A 13,948-nucleotide genomic window follows, 5' to 3' on the forward strand; every position below is an offset into this window, starting at 1 on the left:
GGGAAGTGCTGTAGAAAATATTTATGTTTAAAATCTCCATTAAACTAGTGAGCATTCTTTTTAGAGCAGTGTGAGAGAAAATGCCAAGGAAAACCCAACAAGGGGAATTAAATGTACCATAAGAGGAAGAATTTATAGCACAGTTATAAAGAAAGCAAATAACTTCAACACAGAGAGTTACAGCTGTTGAATTAAAATGGTGTTTCAGGTATTTTGAAGGATTTTACCAGGTATAATACGGCCTGTTTCTTTTTCTGTATCTTGCTATTCAATGAATTCAGAAGTTAAATTATTTGGTCTTGTCAATAAGCACTACCTGCCTCTGAAAGTTACTAAACTATTTTACCATATTGGATAGGTTAGGTCTGCACTTCCATCTGAAAGTTCTTTTTCTGAAACACCTATTGTTCTTTCTAGCCACATCATCTTCTTGACCTTCTGAACTTCACTCATTCTCTTTGCCTTTTCATAAACCTATATAGCTTTTTCAAAGATATTCAAATATAAAACTAGAACTGTGGAGTTTCATTTTCTTTGTGGACTTTGGGTGGTTGCATACCATATGAACTATGTAATACCTACTTGTCATCATTCTTTCTCCGCGGAATATTAAAATAAATAATCAAGCAAGTCCCTACTGAGAAACATAGCACAAATTAAAGCTGCTTTGGGCACACTTCAGCATACTGCTTTTTAAGGAATATCTATCCTTTTTTCAGTGTGCAATTTAAATAAGTATAGACTGTAAGTTCATACAAAATATGACTCCTACCTTTTGTTTAAAACAACGTTCAAATTTCAGCATGTATTTTTGAGGAAGTCATCCACAAATAATCACTAGGCCATCCGTGAATAGGAAAATTGTAAGTGTGCTAGGTATGCTGCATTCCTTCAGGTCTTAAACTTTTGTTAAAATGCTGCATAAATGCATGAAATGGACTAAAAGTGTCCCCATTTGAAAAGCAACAGAGGAGATAATTCATGCCACAATGGATTTCTTCTTAATAGAATAAGGATCAGTGAAACATGGTGATAAAAGAAAACACTAGAGAATACAGAAAAAATATATATATCTTCGTGGCTAATATGGCAGTCAATATGACTAGAGTTTATTTTTCTGAGTAGAAAAAAAAAGAAGAGTAACATGGAAAGCTTTATAAACTTATGACACATCAGATTACCTAAATTTAATTTTTTAATCAAGGTTTATTAGTTAAAATTTAATTAGAAACTTTAGATTTTAAAAGTTTCATTATTATTTTGTTTTGCTATTAAATAATTCTTTTGCATATTTTACAGAAAAGGGAAACCAAAAAGTACATAATTTCTACACAATTATGTAGAAAAATACATTCAAGAACAGAATCATCACTCAGAATTTTTTTGTGTTTTAGGTTGTTGGTATGCTCAAAATTTACAAAATAAAAAAGAAAAAAAACGATAAAAGAAAGAGAAAACAAAAATTTTAAAAATTACTTCATGATTTGCCACTTTTTGTTTATGTATTTAGTTAACTCCAGTCCAGAGGTAGTTAAAAGAGTCTGGAAAAAATTCTTTGTTTTTCAGTACAGACTAAAGTTTTATCTTATTTGTATCTACGTCTATTATTTTGAACTATAAGCATTCCCCACTTATAAGCAATGCTAAATGAAAAGAGGAGAAAACTAGAAAAGAAGATGGTTACAGAAAAGGGTAGAGGAAGTTACATCAAATATTTTGTAGATTTTCCAAAAAAGAAGAGCTAGCTAATTTCAATAAAGGTGAATACAGAATGTATCTTCCCTTAGCCAGCATATGTAATATATTAGAATGAGCCAGCATAAGGTAACACAATGGGTCTTTGCCAACTGTACCAAGTAGGGATGAACAGTAATTGAGCCATTTGAAGATCCTATTCCATTTCAATTAAAAGAATCAGACTACTTGGTGCAATAATGAAAATACCATTTAGTGTTTCTTCTTCATTTTCAAACATTTGAATATATCACAACTAATTTCCTTGTAAAACAATTATTATTTCAATAATGGAAAATCTTGGTAGGTAAAAAAGAACATGGAAACTGTTATCTGTAGAAAACTCACTGTTTGATTGTTGACTACGCACCTATTAAAAGAGATGCTGTCAGCAGCTTAGGGTCATATGGACTCTTCCCACGGCCGTTTTCAAAATGTGAGTTCTCCAGCTTAAAAATATTGTCCTGCAGATTTAAAAAAAGAGAGAAAAGGGTTTCCTTTATATATAAAAAGGAGTGTTTTCAACACATCAGTTAATCAGAGATGTCAAGTATTCATGTCCAACACAAGAGTTATTTTTATTTGTTCAAACTTCTGAGATGGCAAAAAAAATCAAGTGTATTGAAGGTAGGTAATACTAGCCAAATATCTACTTAGCTTAATGATATTTAGTAGCAATTAGCACATTGCAAGTAATAATGTGTAAATGAACGATAAAGAACAGGATGTGTCATGATAGGAGGAGAGTGATTATTTTATCACACAGGTATGTTAAGATCTATCATAATGGCTTTTGAGGAAAGAATGTTAAACTTAAATAAAATGACTCATTTCCTTCCTTTGTAGAAGAGAAAAATAGCAATTCACTACACTAGTTGTCTAGAATAAATTACACAATCTTGTCTGTATGTACTTTCCAGAAGACATGCTAAATAGCCATCAAATTTATTTTCCCCACTATGTCCTTTGTACATCTTTGGTGGCTACATGCTTCTTGTGTATTTTTAAGTTACATCAGTAGCAGGTGAAGTGCCTGAAATGCCTCATTCACTTCTCTAAGAGGGAAATATCCCAGGTTAGGAGAGCAGTGTGCCTGGAGGTGCTGTCATTGGAATAACAAGCACATTATTACCACGGGAAAGCCTACTCTGTTGGGTCCCTAAGTACTCAGAAACAGGAATAAACTTTTGACTACATATAAAAAATATACACATGTCTCAAGGTAGAATATGTGCAGGGAAGCGTGACATCAAAAATCTTGATAAGGAGATAACTAATTCATGCTTGAGACCCTGTTGTCAGAATGTGTCTACCTACTGTAATCTATTTGTGACAGTGGAGTAAATCTGGGGACATTTCTGAGCATTCTTTTAAGAACCAAGTGCCCTGGGAATTAATTAGATAAGAATATGTATGCTTTTTCCAGTAGCACATTAAGTTGTCCACAGACTGAAATAAAATAGCTTTTTATTTTTTGGCAATTTCTCTACTATTCACATAAAAGTATTTTCTACCATCTTGGGATAGTAAATGATGTCCATTTTATGATCAGTAAGGATCGTTTTATTTAACATTTAATATTTCTGATGGAACTAATGGCAGGGTTTCAAATTATTACTCTTAAAACTCATTTGAATTAAGGACGAAAGTTAAAAAAGGAAGAAATTCCAAGTGTTCTGTTTTTATTACTGTGAATGAGAATTACCAATTCTATTCTTCTTTCTTTGCATTTATTCTGTATTTGGCAATTAGCTGTCCCATACCAATGACATTTCTTTAGCTTAGTTCTAAAATCTATACTGTGAAATAATTTATGGGCTTTCACAGAATTGTGCTAAGTTACAGTGGAAAACGCAATGAGCCAGGCACCAGACTTATCTCTGGTTTTCTGGTCACTGTTTCATATCTCTGAGCCTCTAGTCCTAAAATGTCAGCACAGATAAGGATATTTAACCTCACAAGTTAATTGGGAGGGTTGTATAATTTATTTGAACCATTTTAAAAGCAGCAAAATTTTAAAAATGCTTTTCATTTCTATTCTATTAATAATGTTACTATTACCAGTATAACAAAATAATATGGAAATTAACACAGGTTGTTGCCGTTATTTTCTACTTTCCTAACATAATATGAAAGAAATATTACATTAAGACATTTATATAAATCACTACATTCCAAACTTTTTCACAAATACAAATTTATCATAGGCATTTAAATATTAAAATTATATGAAACAACATATTCTATTCAAAAACTTAGAAGAATCATTAAAGAAATACCCAGATATATGTGTGTTTTGATTAAAAATTAGGAAATAGTAAAAAGGAAACATAATAAAAGACCTATACCCTATTGTCACAGTTCATACAAAATATTAAAGTTTGTATATGTGACTATATATTAGAGATTAAAAGAAGCAGCACAACGAAGTGGTAATGTGATAGAAATTATTGCTATAAATATTATCTTTTCTTGTACTTGATAAGATATTTTACACTACTGATACAGACAGAGGTGCTATCTCCTCAAAGCATAAGATACTTTATGTCTGGGATCATATGTCCAAGTTAATCAGACAATGCCAAGGTAGATGAGAAGTACTTCCAATTTCATGCAGTATTTGATTTACAAGGTAAAGGATTAGACCTCATAGGAAGAGAGGTTAAGCATGTCAGTTATGGTTCAAGAGAAGATGAAAAACTATCCTTCGTCATGGTGTCAGGTAATGTGTTCAAAGCTGGCATCCCTTTCCTTTCCTCCTTTTTGTTCGACCCCATAAATAAATACTAAGTTAGTCACCTCTTTTACTGATACATAATATGTTTCCTTTTAATGTAACTCCTACCCAAATTTCTGGGAATCTACCCTGTAAATCTTCTATATTCTCATATGATTCCATAGGGAATCAAAATAAATTGAATTTCCTTTCCAGTCTAGTGAGATGAGGATCTGAAATAAATATAATTTGATTTTTGGATAGGGAGATAAAATGACATTTCTTACACATGTTTGTAGTGTAAAATTCATGCCCATTACATGTAATAATGGACTTTAAGGATGTTGAAATCGGGCAGAACTGGGTGTTATCTCTGGCTATGCCTTTTATTAGCTCTGTGCCTCAGGCAAGTTCCTACACCCTTCTGAAACTCAGACTCCTGTAATAAGCAGATAAGAAAATCCCATAGTTGAAGTGCAGACTTCTTGTAATAATGTCTACAAAATATTTAGTATGTCCTTGAAACAGATTTATTAATTTTCCTTAACCATTGGTTATAGTCATTACAGTAAACTTATTCTGTTCTACTATGATTGAAATATCTTATGTCACAGTGGAAATGCCAGTCTATATTTTTATCAGTCTTAATTATAAGGCATGTTTGAAATATACATAAATATTTTGACCTTTCACAATGCATTGAAAATTATTCTTTCTTATAGGTAGATGAGAAGCTAATTGAAAACATTTCATGAAAAAAATAATTTAAATTAGAAAAAGTACATTATTTTTCTAATATGTGACATTCTTTCAAAAGGAATATAACTGCCAATTCATTAAAATATTTTGTTGAGAATCTCTAAAATTTACAACATTATTACATAGAATGCATGTGAAAATCATCAATTAAAACAGTGTCCTCTTTAATATATCTGACAAATTTAATGTCATTGATATAAAGAGACACTAATATTGCTGTTTCTGTTATCTAATGAGCAAGACCTTAATTTAGATGTGTGAAGGTATTGAATTATCAGGAACAAACAGTGTTAATATAATTGCATATTAACACCCTTTGTTATCATATGAAAAATATCACAGAGACCACTATCTGGCTTTACTTGGAAAGACTTTCAAAATCTGATTGCTACCCAGTGGATTTCTGTTTTGGAAGAGTGTAAAATAGATCACATATGCAAGTAATAAGACTGAAAATCCTAAGACCAATGTATACAATTAAACTGTATAGCTTATATGTCTTACTTGGGTTGAAAGAGTTTTCACTGTAGAAATACATGAATAAAACTTTAGCTACACGAATTCTAATTGCTTTAGCAGATGCTATGAGCATATCATATAAGTTTTTGTGCTATATTTTATTACATGATTGCATCAGTTTTCAACGACTGTTTTTAGCTTTCAAGACCACTCTCTCCCCTTTGTCTTTTGGATTTCCTGAATGTTATTAGACTGTGGTGAGGTAAGGCATTAGAGGAAATAATAACTGTGCTAATGTCTAATCCAAAGTCTTATAAATTATAAACCATTGGTGACTCCATGGCAATAAATTTCCTAAATCTCAATCTTGTCCAAGTCATAAATTTAGGTAACAAAGTTGTAATTTTAGCTGTTTTATTTAATGATTAAAACGTAAATGATGTTTGTAAAAGAAAAAGAAAGGAAGGAAAAGAAAGGAAACCTTTATATATGTGATAGGATAAATATTTCAGTTGGGAAATTGCATAACATTATGTGAAAACTAATAGTTGGACAGTATTGAAAGAATGTATATTATCTTTTTTTTTTTTCAAATTGCATTTTCTGCCTTTCTGTTTCTCACAAAAGATACTTTGTATGCCAGTTATACTAAATTATTGAATATTCCCCTGGTCATGCCATCTTTTTCTCATCTCTGCCTGAGACCCCTTCATTCTGCTCTTACTCATCCTCAGCCCCCAACCTGAGGGTGACCTTCTTTTCCTTTGAGATTAAATTCAAAAGTCACTTCCTGGAAGTCTTCAGAGATTCCTGCTGATATAATTGGTTAGCCTTCCTTTGCACATACTTGAATTAACAATAGTATACAGGCAATAGCTATATAGGGTGAAACTACTGGCTTCAGCAAATAAAGAGTGTAATAAGATCTCAGAGGAAATATTGTGACATATTGCACTTTGACCAAAAGAGATCCTTCTGCAGATTAAATTTATCCATAATTTACTTTTCCTTAAAAGGCAACTTTAGATATACACTGTGCAATACTACAGTCACACGTTGCTTGTGGTTATTTAACTTTAATCAAAAGGAAAAATTCCATTCTCCAGCTTCATGAGTCACATTTCAAGATGTCAATAGTCACATGCAGCTAGTGGCTTCTATAATGGATAAAGGCAAATACAGAACATTTCCATTGAACAACACGTGTCCAAATCCTGAATCTTATGCCCTTAACAGCACACAATAGAGAGTCCGTAGTCAGAGGACCTCCAGGAAGAGAAATTTTGACATCAGATCACAATCGTAGTAGAAAAAGTCCATGAGATCTACAAGGAGGGATCACACTGAAAACATCAGTTTAGTTTTTGGGTTGTTTTTTTAGGCCAGGAGTTATGCTAAGTGGTATTTAATGGTAGTACAGATGAACAAATCCTCACTCTATTTTTCCTATGTGTCATTCTTCATGTACTTAGAGTCACTTTTCCCTAATCTAAGCAGGTACAAATTTTACCTATTATGTAAAGATTAGGCCATGATGCACAGTACATTAAATATCCATTTATTTTCCCCAGCAGAGAAAAATGTATTATCTCTGGAACTTGCATAGCAATCTATTCACATCTTTCTTCTGTTATTTTCTTTAAACTTCAAACTTGATATTCGATGATGCATGTATTCCTTTTTTTTTAATTAGATTTTTTTTAAAGGTGAGGGACAAATCTAACTGCATTTCTTTCAAATGTAAATATAGAACTTTGCACTGAGTTAAAGCTCATAAAAGAATCAATGAATGAATGAAAACATTAGTAACTGGATGGAAGAGACTATGGAAAAACTACATACAAAGAGTAGCAAAGACACATCCCAGGAGCTAATAATTTCGCCTTCAGGAGTTAATAATTTAAGGATCTGACACAGATGTGAACACAATTGTGTGGGAGATGTTAGCCTACAAAATTCAAATATTACTAAGTTTTAAAGTGAGTTTTGGGAAATATGATATTCTTTATCATCTTGGTGGTACATGTGTTATTATTAATATATTATTGATGCTTACAGACTTCAAATATTAGTCTACTCTTGTTACAAAAGATTAAAAAGTAAAACCTATATCTTAAAGTCCCTTTATCTTTATGCTAATCTTGCTCCTCTTTAATTTTCATTGGGCCTTGTAATTCTTCACCTGATTTTTATATTAAGCTAATCAATAAATGTTACCCCTCTCAAAAGGGTCAACCTCACTGATAGGTAAAATTAGCAAATTATTTATTTGTGGAACATAAACTTATTTCTGATTAATGTAATGTCTCTCCTGTGTATCCCATCATTCCAGTAGTTTTTTTCCTGACTGCTTTTGCTCAGTGGAAATTACCTCTTGCAGCTCTGGGATGTAGGCAAGCGGAGGAGCAAACTGGAGAAACTGCTTGGGTTTGTGAAATGTAATTTTCTGTTTATGGAAATATGTAATTGATTTCTGATATTTTCACCATTGTATTTGTTTTTGAGGCTTTATTAATTTATGTAAGTCTTTGAAGCACTAATATAAATATTGATGATTCAGTAGATACATATCGAGTTGTTTCTGTGTAAGGTTTATATAGGTATTTGGAATACGGAGGTGGAAGATGTGGTTGTGAATCTCAAGGAGTACACCACAGAGTACAACAAAAATTATGTAACAATAATACATTACATACATTATTACAGAGTTTATAAATTATTTCTTAGCTATTTTCATTTAAGTGTTAACATTGCCTTAAAACTTCATGTATATATTATTTCACTTAATCTTCATGACAACCCTACTATTATAATACCTGCTTTGCAGACGAGAAAACTGAGACATTTTGCATATAATAACAAATCACAAGGCTAATAATGGAGGGAATAAGAACTTGATAACATCTTTTTCCAAAAACATGGTTTTAACCACTATAAAAAATGCAGGATTCACAAACATAATATTATTTACACAAAATAACACACTAAAATAGTAGAAACAATTTTATTTTAGTATATTTATAATACACTAAAACTATTTTATTTTTGAGTATTCATAACACACTAAAATAGTAGAAACTGGAAATCGTAAGAGTTCAATATGAGTAGAGTGAATGTTCTGTTTTAGTATATAAATAGTACCTTTATCTGATTGAGTTCTTGAAGAATGTATTTTTTAGAAAGATGTATGTGTGGGTGTGTGTGTGTGTGTCTGTGTGGACTGGATATGAGTGTAGGAGGCCTGTTGAATCCACAGAGAGAGGGCAGAGGAAAGCAGGGAGACAGATTATTCTATCTAGAGAAAATAGCACCAGCAAAATTTCCAAAGAAAATAAATATAATTCATACTTGAAGAATAACATAAAGTTGAGTTTGGACAATGAGGAATATATACATATATTAAAAAGATGAAGCTGGAAAATAAATGTGGGGGCCAAACTTTGGAGAGTTTTCTATGCCAAAATAAGCAATTTAGTCTGTATTCAGAAGGTGCCAGTGACACAGTGATAATTTTAGTTGCAGAACAATAGCATCAAAGAGGTGCAATATGATGATGAATCTGACAGGGACGATTTAGAGACACACAAGCCTGGTAGCAGGCAAAGAACGATTTGCCATAGCTTGGGAAGGGAAGAATTAGGTCTTTTTGTACATTATGACCGTTTATAGGAATTTTAAGTGTTGCATGCTGTAACTTGGTCAAGTCACTTAGCTTCTTTAACTCATGTTTCTCAACATCTGTAGCATCAGAATCCTCTTTGATATTCCAACAAAGCTATGGCTTAAAAAAAGCTATCAAAAAAAAGCTAAAAAAACGAAGCAAATCATACATATGTTTTATCAGCAATCTTAAAAAGTTATGGACTTTATGTAGTCATGGTAAGAAGTTCTAAATTAATTATGCAAAGGTCTTTCCGTTTCTAACACAGTGTAATTTTAAGGTCATATCACTCTGAACATCTACACTTACGTCTGCTTTCATTCCTTGTCTCCATCCTTGTAAATAAATACAGAGATTATCCAGATTTTTAAAATATCTTTTCCTTTGCACTGTCTACATGCTATTATATGGAATTCACTTATTTTTATAAATTCAATTATTGAACCTCAGCCCTCATTCTTCTGCTAATCAAATTGCTTAAACTTGGTTTCCTGACCTGTATGAAATTTCCTTACTTTCCATAGTTATTTCAAAATTGCAAGCTATTAAGAGTCCTTGAATCTTCAAAAGGATATGAAAGCAATCACCAATTATAAGCTTCATAAAATTAGTCTGTCAGAAGTAGTTATTTAACAATATACATTGTGGGAAGATGCAAAGAAATGTAACCCTGATCTCTGTCACCAAGTGCTGAGGAATTTAAAATATAAACTCACACGAACAAAAGAAAGTATAATTTTCTGCCTTGTTTATAATGTATTAACCCTACTTTAGATTTAGCTATGATTTACAGCCATATTCCATTAGAATTTTACCTTTCCCTTCAATAAAGCAAACAATAAATTGCTGCAAATAAGTTACTTTTATAAATTGAAAGAAGAACTTCAGTGAAAGATAAAAGTTTAAGGAAGATGTGTACCTATAAGGAAATTTGGGTCTGAGTATATTAACTTTTTATATTAATTAATAGTTTTGAGTAGCTTTAGATGTATAATAATTATAATATTTAGTTTTAAATCTAAAATGTAGTTGCTAACTAAAATGTTTTAATCATTAATTATAGTTATTTTGCTTACTCAAATAACAACCACTATTTTTTCAAAAACTCCACACTTTAGGAAAAAAATCTCAGCAACCACAACTACAAAGCAACTATAATTGCTTAATAATTGTTTTGACAAAAATACATTTTACCTATTAAACAGTAAAATTATTCCATCTATATAAATATAATCCAGTTTAATATTCATGTATAATCTGTATGATTGATCTTTAGTTGTATCCAGGCTAGAATTTCTTTACTGATTAAAACCTCTGTTCCTAGAGAATCTCTACAAGAATCTAAAATAGAAGGAAAGATCATATTTATTATCGAGCTAGACCATATTCCCAGAAAGTTGATCTACAGACTGAATCTAAGTAGGAATGCTTTGTCTCCGCCCTCATTGACTTCAACATTTTTTTTTTTTTTTTTTTTTTTTTTTGAGACGTAGTTGTTGCCCAGGCTGGAGTGCAATGGCATGATCTTGGTTCACTGCAACCTCCACCTCCCGGGTTCAAGTGATTCTTCTGCCTCAGCCTCCCGAGTAGCTGGAATTACAGGCACCTGCCACCATGCCAGGATAATTTTTTGTGTTTTTACTAGAGACGGGGTTTCACCATGTTGGCCAGGCTGGTCTCCAACTCCTGACCTCAGGTGATCCACCCACTTCGGCCTCCCAAAGTGCTGGGATTACAGGCAAGAGTCACAGTGCTGGGCCTTTTTTGTTTGTTTGTTTTTTGTTGCGACGGAGTCTGGCTGTGTCACCCAGGCTGGAGTGCAGTGGCGCGATCTTGCCTCATTGCAAATTTTGCCTCTTGGGTTCAAGTGATTCTCCTGCCTCAGCCTCCCAAGTAGCTGTGATTACAGGCATGTGTCACTGCCCAGCTAATTTTGTAGTTTCAGTAGAGATAGTGTTTCACCGTGTTGTCCAGGCCGGTCTCTAACTCCTGACCTCAAGTGATCTGCCCACCTTGGCCTCTCAAAGTGCTGGGATTACAGGAAGGAGCCACTGTGCCTGGCCATTGACTTCAACTTCTATTGTGTCCATTCAAGCACTTCTCTATTGTAGCAGAAATCTTACCTTTGATATTGGTCACCAGGCATTATGTGGCTTTTCTGTGACTAAGAATTTCCCCATTACTTAACCTTTAAGGTGCATGTAGTAAAAATATTATGGTTTATCGATTATGAAATCTAGATTCTCTGCCTCATTGTAAAATTATTGATTGTATATTCTAAAACAAGTTTTAAAAATATCTTTGAAGTGTCAATATTCTTATCTAGGAAATGGAAACCCTCTACCGATTCCAAGATTAAATGAAATAAAAATATGTATTAACATAAGGAAGCATATGTAAAACCTATAGAAATTTAGTTAATTATAATTTATTACCACAGATACACTTATGGTACACTTATGGTATATCTTTGTTATGATAGATAGCATGTGAATAATTCATTTTCTAGGATAATTATTGCTAATAACTGTTAGGCAGCGATTGGCCAAGAACAATCTTTTAAGTGCTTTGTAGATATTTACTCTTTTATCCTTATAATGCCCCTTGAAATACATGGTGTGATTGTTCCACTTTTGTAGCTAAAGTAGCAGAGACAGAGACAAAGTAAAGTAACTATTAATTTCACACAGCTGGTTTGTAGCAAAACCACATAACCTATTTCCAGAACAGTAGTTAGTGGAGAGATCATAAAAACCTGATATATTTTTGTACTTGATTTACTCGACTATGCTAGTTTACTGATACACTTCAGACACAAAGAGTTGTTATACCATATATACTGTCTCTTAATATGCTTTTGTAGTTCCTTTAGTTCAAGCATGTATTAGACCTTGAACTCATCTGAACTGAATTGACCGTGAACAGATAGTGTTGTATTTAATATGGTCTCCACGTTATACTGTTAATATAGTAAAAGTAAATAGAATGAATTAACATATTTTCTACTTTATTTGCAAAAATATATAAAGTCACTTTGTTTACAAGTTTGTGAAAAGTTAGTATCATGTTACCCATTCCCATTCTAATAACAATGTGTACATGCACAGAACCCTTAGAGTTGGATTAAATAGGATTTGCCCTCTTAAATTTAAGGGACCTGAATTTATCTGGGTTCCCCCAAAAAACATTGGGGTCATAATTCATCTGCTTTTTGTCATCATTAAAATTAATGGTAGAATCCAAGGAAAACAGAAAGCATGTATGTTCAAACTTCATGTAGATTATGTTTTTAATAGGAGCTTAATTTGAGTTTATGCAGATATCATATGCCTGCCATGGTATAATTATTCAGCTATGAATGCCTGTTAACTCCCAAGATATATAACAATGAAAGGGAAAATTCTATCTTGGCTAGAATGAGAAAGTCCAGAACATGAACAATTTACTCTACAACATTTTGCCCCAGTGAGACCTGGTAAAGTAAGCTGAGTCAGAAAGCAAATCAATGGTCTACAAAAAGTAAAGTAATAGAACAATTGACTTGATCTCTTCATATGTGCATTTTAAGTCTTCTACACTCAAAACACAGTTATTTTTATTTGTGATATTATAATTTCTTAAAGCATCAATGTTTTTAGTACTAAATTGTGAAAATAAAGCTATTACTTTTTTACCACTTCTTTTTATAAACGTGTTTGTCAAATCCATGATTAGACATCACTGGGAAATTTTATCAACCTAAATGTAAATATGTCAACAGAAAAGAGCATATGTCCTGTAAAAAGAATTGGAATCTAGTCATATGGTTTCTTTACATTTCAAGGTTTTTTTCAGGGATGCCATCTGGGAAGTGACGAGGCCAAAAGTATTAACATTTTATTTATACCAAACTTTGTTTCAGCAAAGCCTTGTCATTCAAGCGCTGTCATAATGGTGTGATGTAACTATATGATTTTCTTTTAGCAAATTAGCGAAGACTTCAAAAATAATTGTTATTTTGACAAAGTTATTCTGGGAAAGAGACAATTCTGTCAATTTTTAGCGATAATGCACATTTTAGAGAATAATTTGGGAATTTGGAGGATCGTTAAAAATGTCCATACAATTTAACTTGATTATTTTACTGTAAATATATCTTTATGAAAAGAAAAAAGAAAAAAATCAAAGCAAGAAGTTCATCATGGTGAACTCAGTATTTAAAATATTGAAAAATTTTAATGCCAGTTGAGGGGAATGGCAAAGTATTGCCTATCTATGTAACTGATTATGAGATAGGTATTAAAAATAGACGTTTAATAACTCTACTATTTCATTGCAGAAGCAATATGGAATGCTGTGACAACTATTTAAGGTGTGTGGAGAAACACTTTGAAGAAAATGCATTAAAATATTAAGTCTTTAACATATGGGATTTAGGAATTTATTCTATTTGTAAATTTTTTCTCTATTTTAAATATTTTTTACAAGGACCATACGAGACATATATTACAATAAGTAGGATCCCTGTATCCCATTATGCAGTTTCTTTAACTGACAGTGTATGGAGTGAATCTAGCCCAGAGACATGCTTTATTTACTTGACACAGAGTTGTGAAATCTTGAATTTGAAGGCCTTTTCA

The 13,948-nt window shown here is 32.1% G+C and overlaps 1 protein-coding gene across 1 annotated transcript in view; it reads right to left on the reverse strand.

Annotated features, from left to right (window-relative positions):
* SEMA3A (semaphorin 3A) overlaps positions 1-13,948 on the reverse strand; it is a 161,359-nt gene that overhangs the window by 87,165 nt on the left and 60,246 nt on the right. The window contains exon 4 of the mRNA XM_030933411.1: positions 2,105-2,198. Coding sequence (XP_030789271.1) covers positions 2,105-2,198 — 94 coding nt within the window. The remainder of the gene's footprint in view (positions 1-2,104; positions 2,199-13,948) is intronic.

This window comes from Rhinopithecus roxellana, chromosome 6 (genome assembly GCF_007565055.1).
Source record: "Rhinopithecus roxellana isolate Shanxi Qingling chromosome 6, ASM756505v1, whole genome shotgun sequence".
Taxonomy (NCBI): domain Eukaryota; kingdom Metazoa; phylum Chordata; class Mammalia; order Primates; family Cercopithecidae; genus Rhinopithecus; species Rhinopithecus roxellana.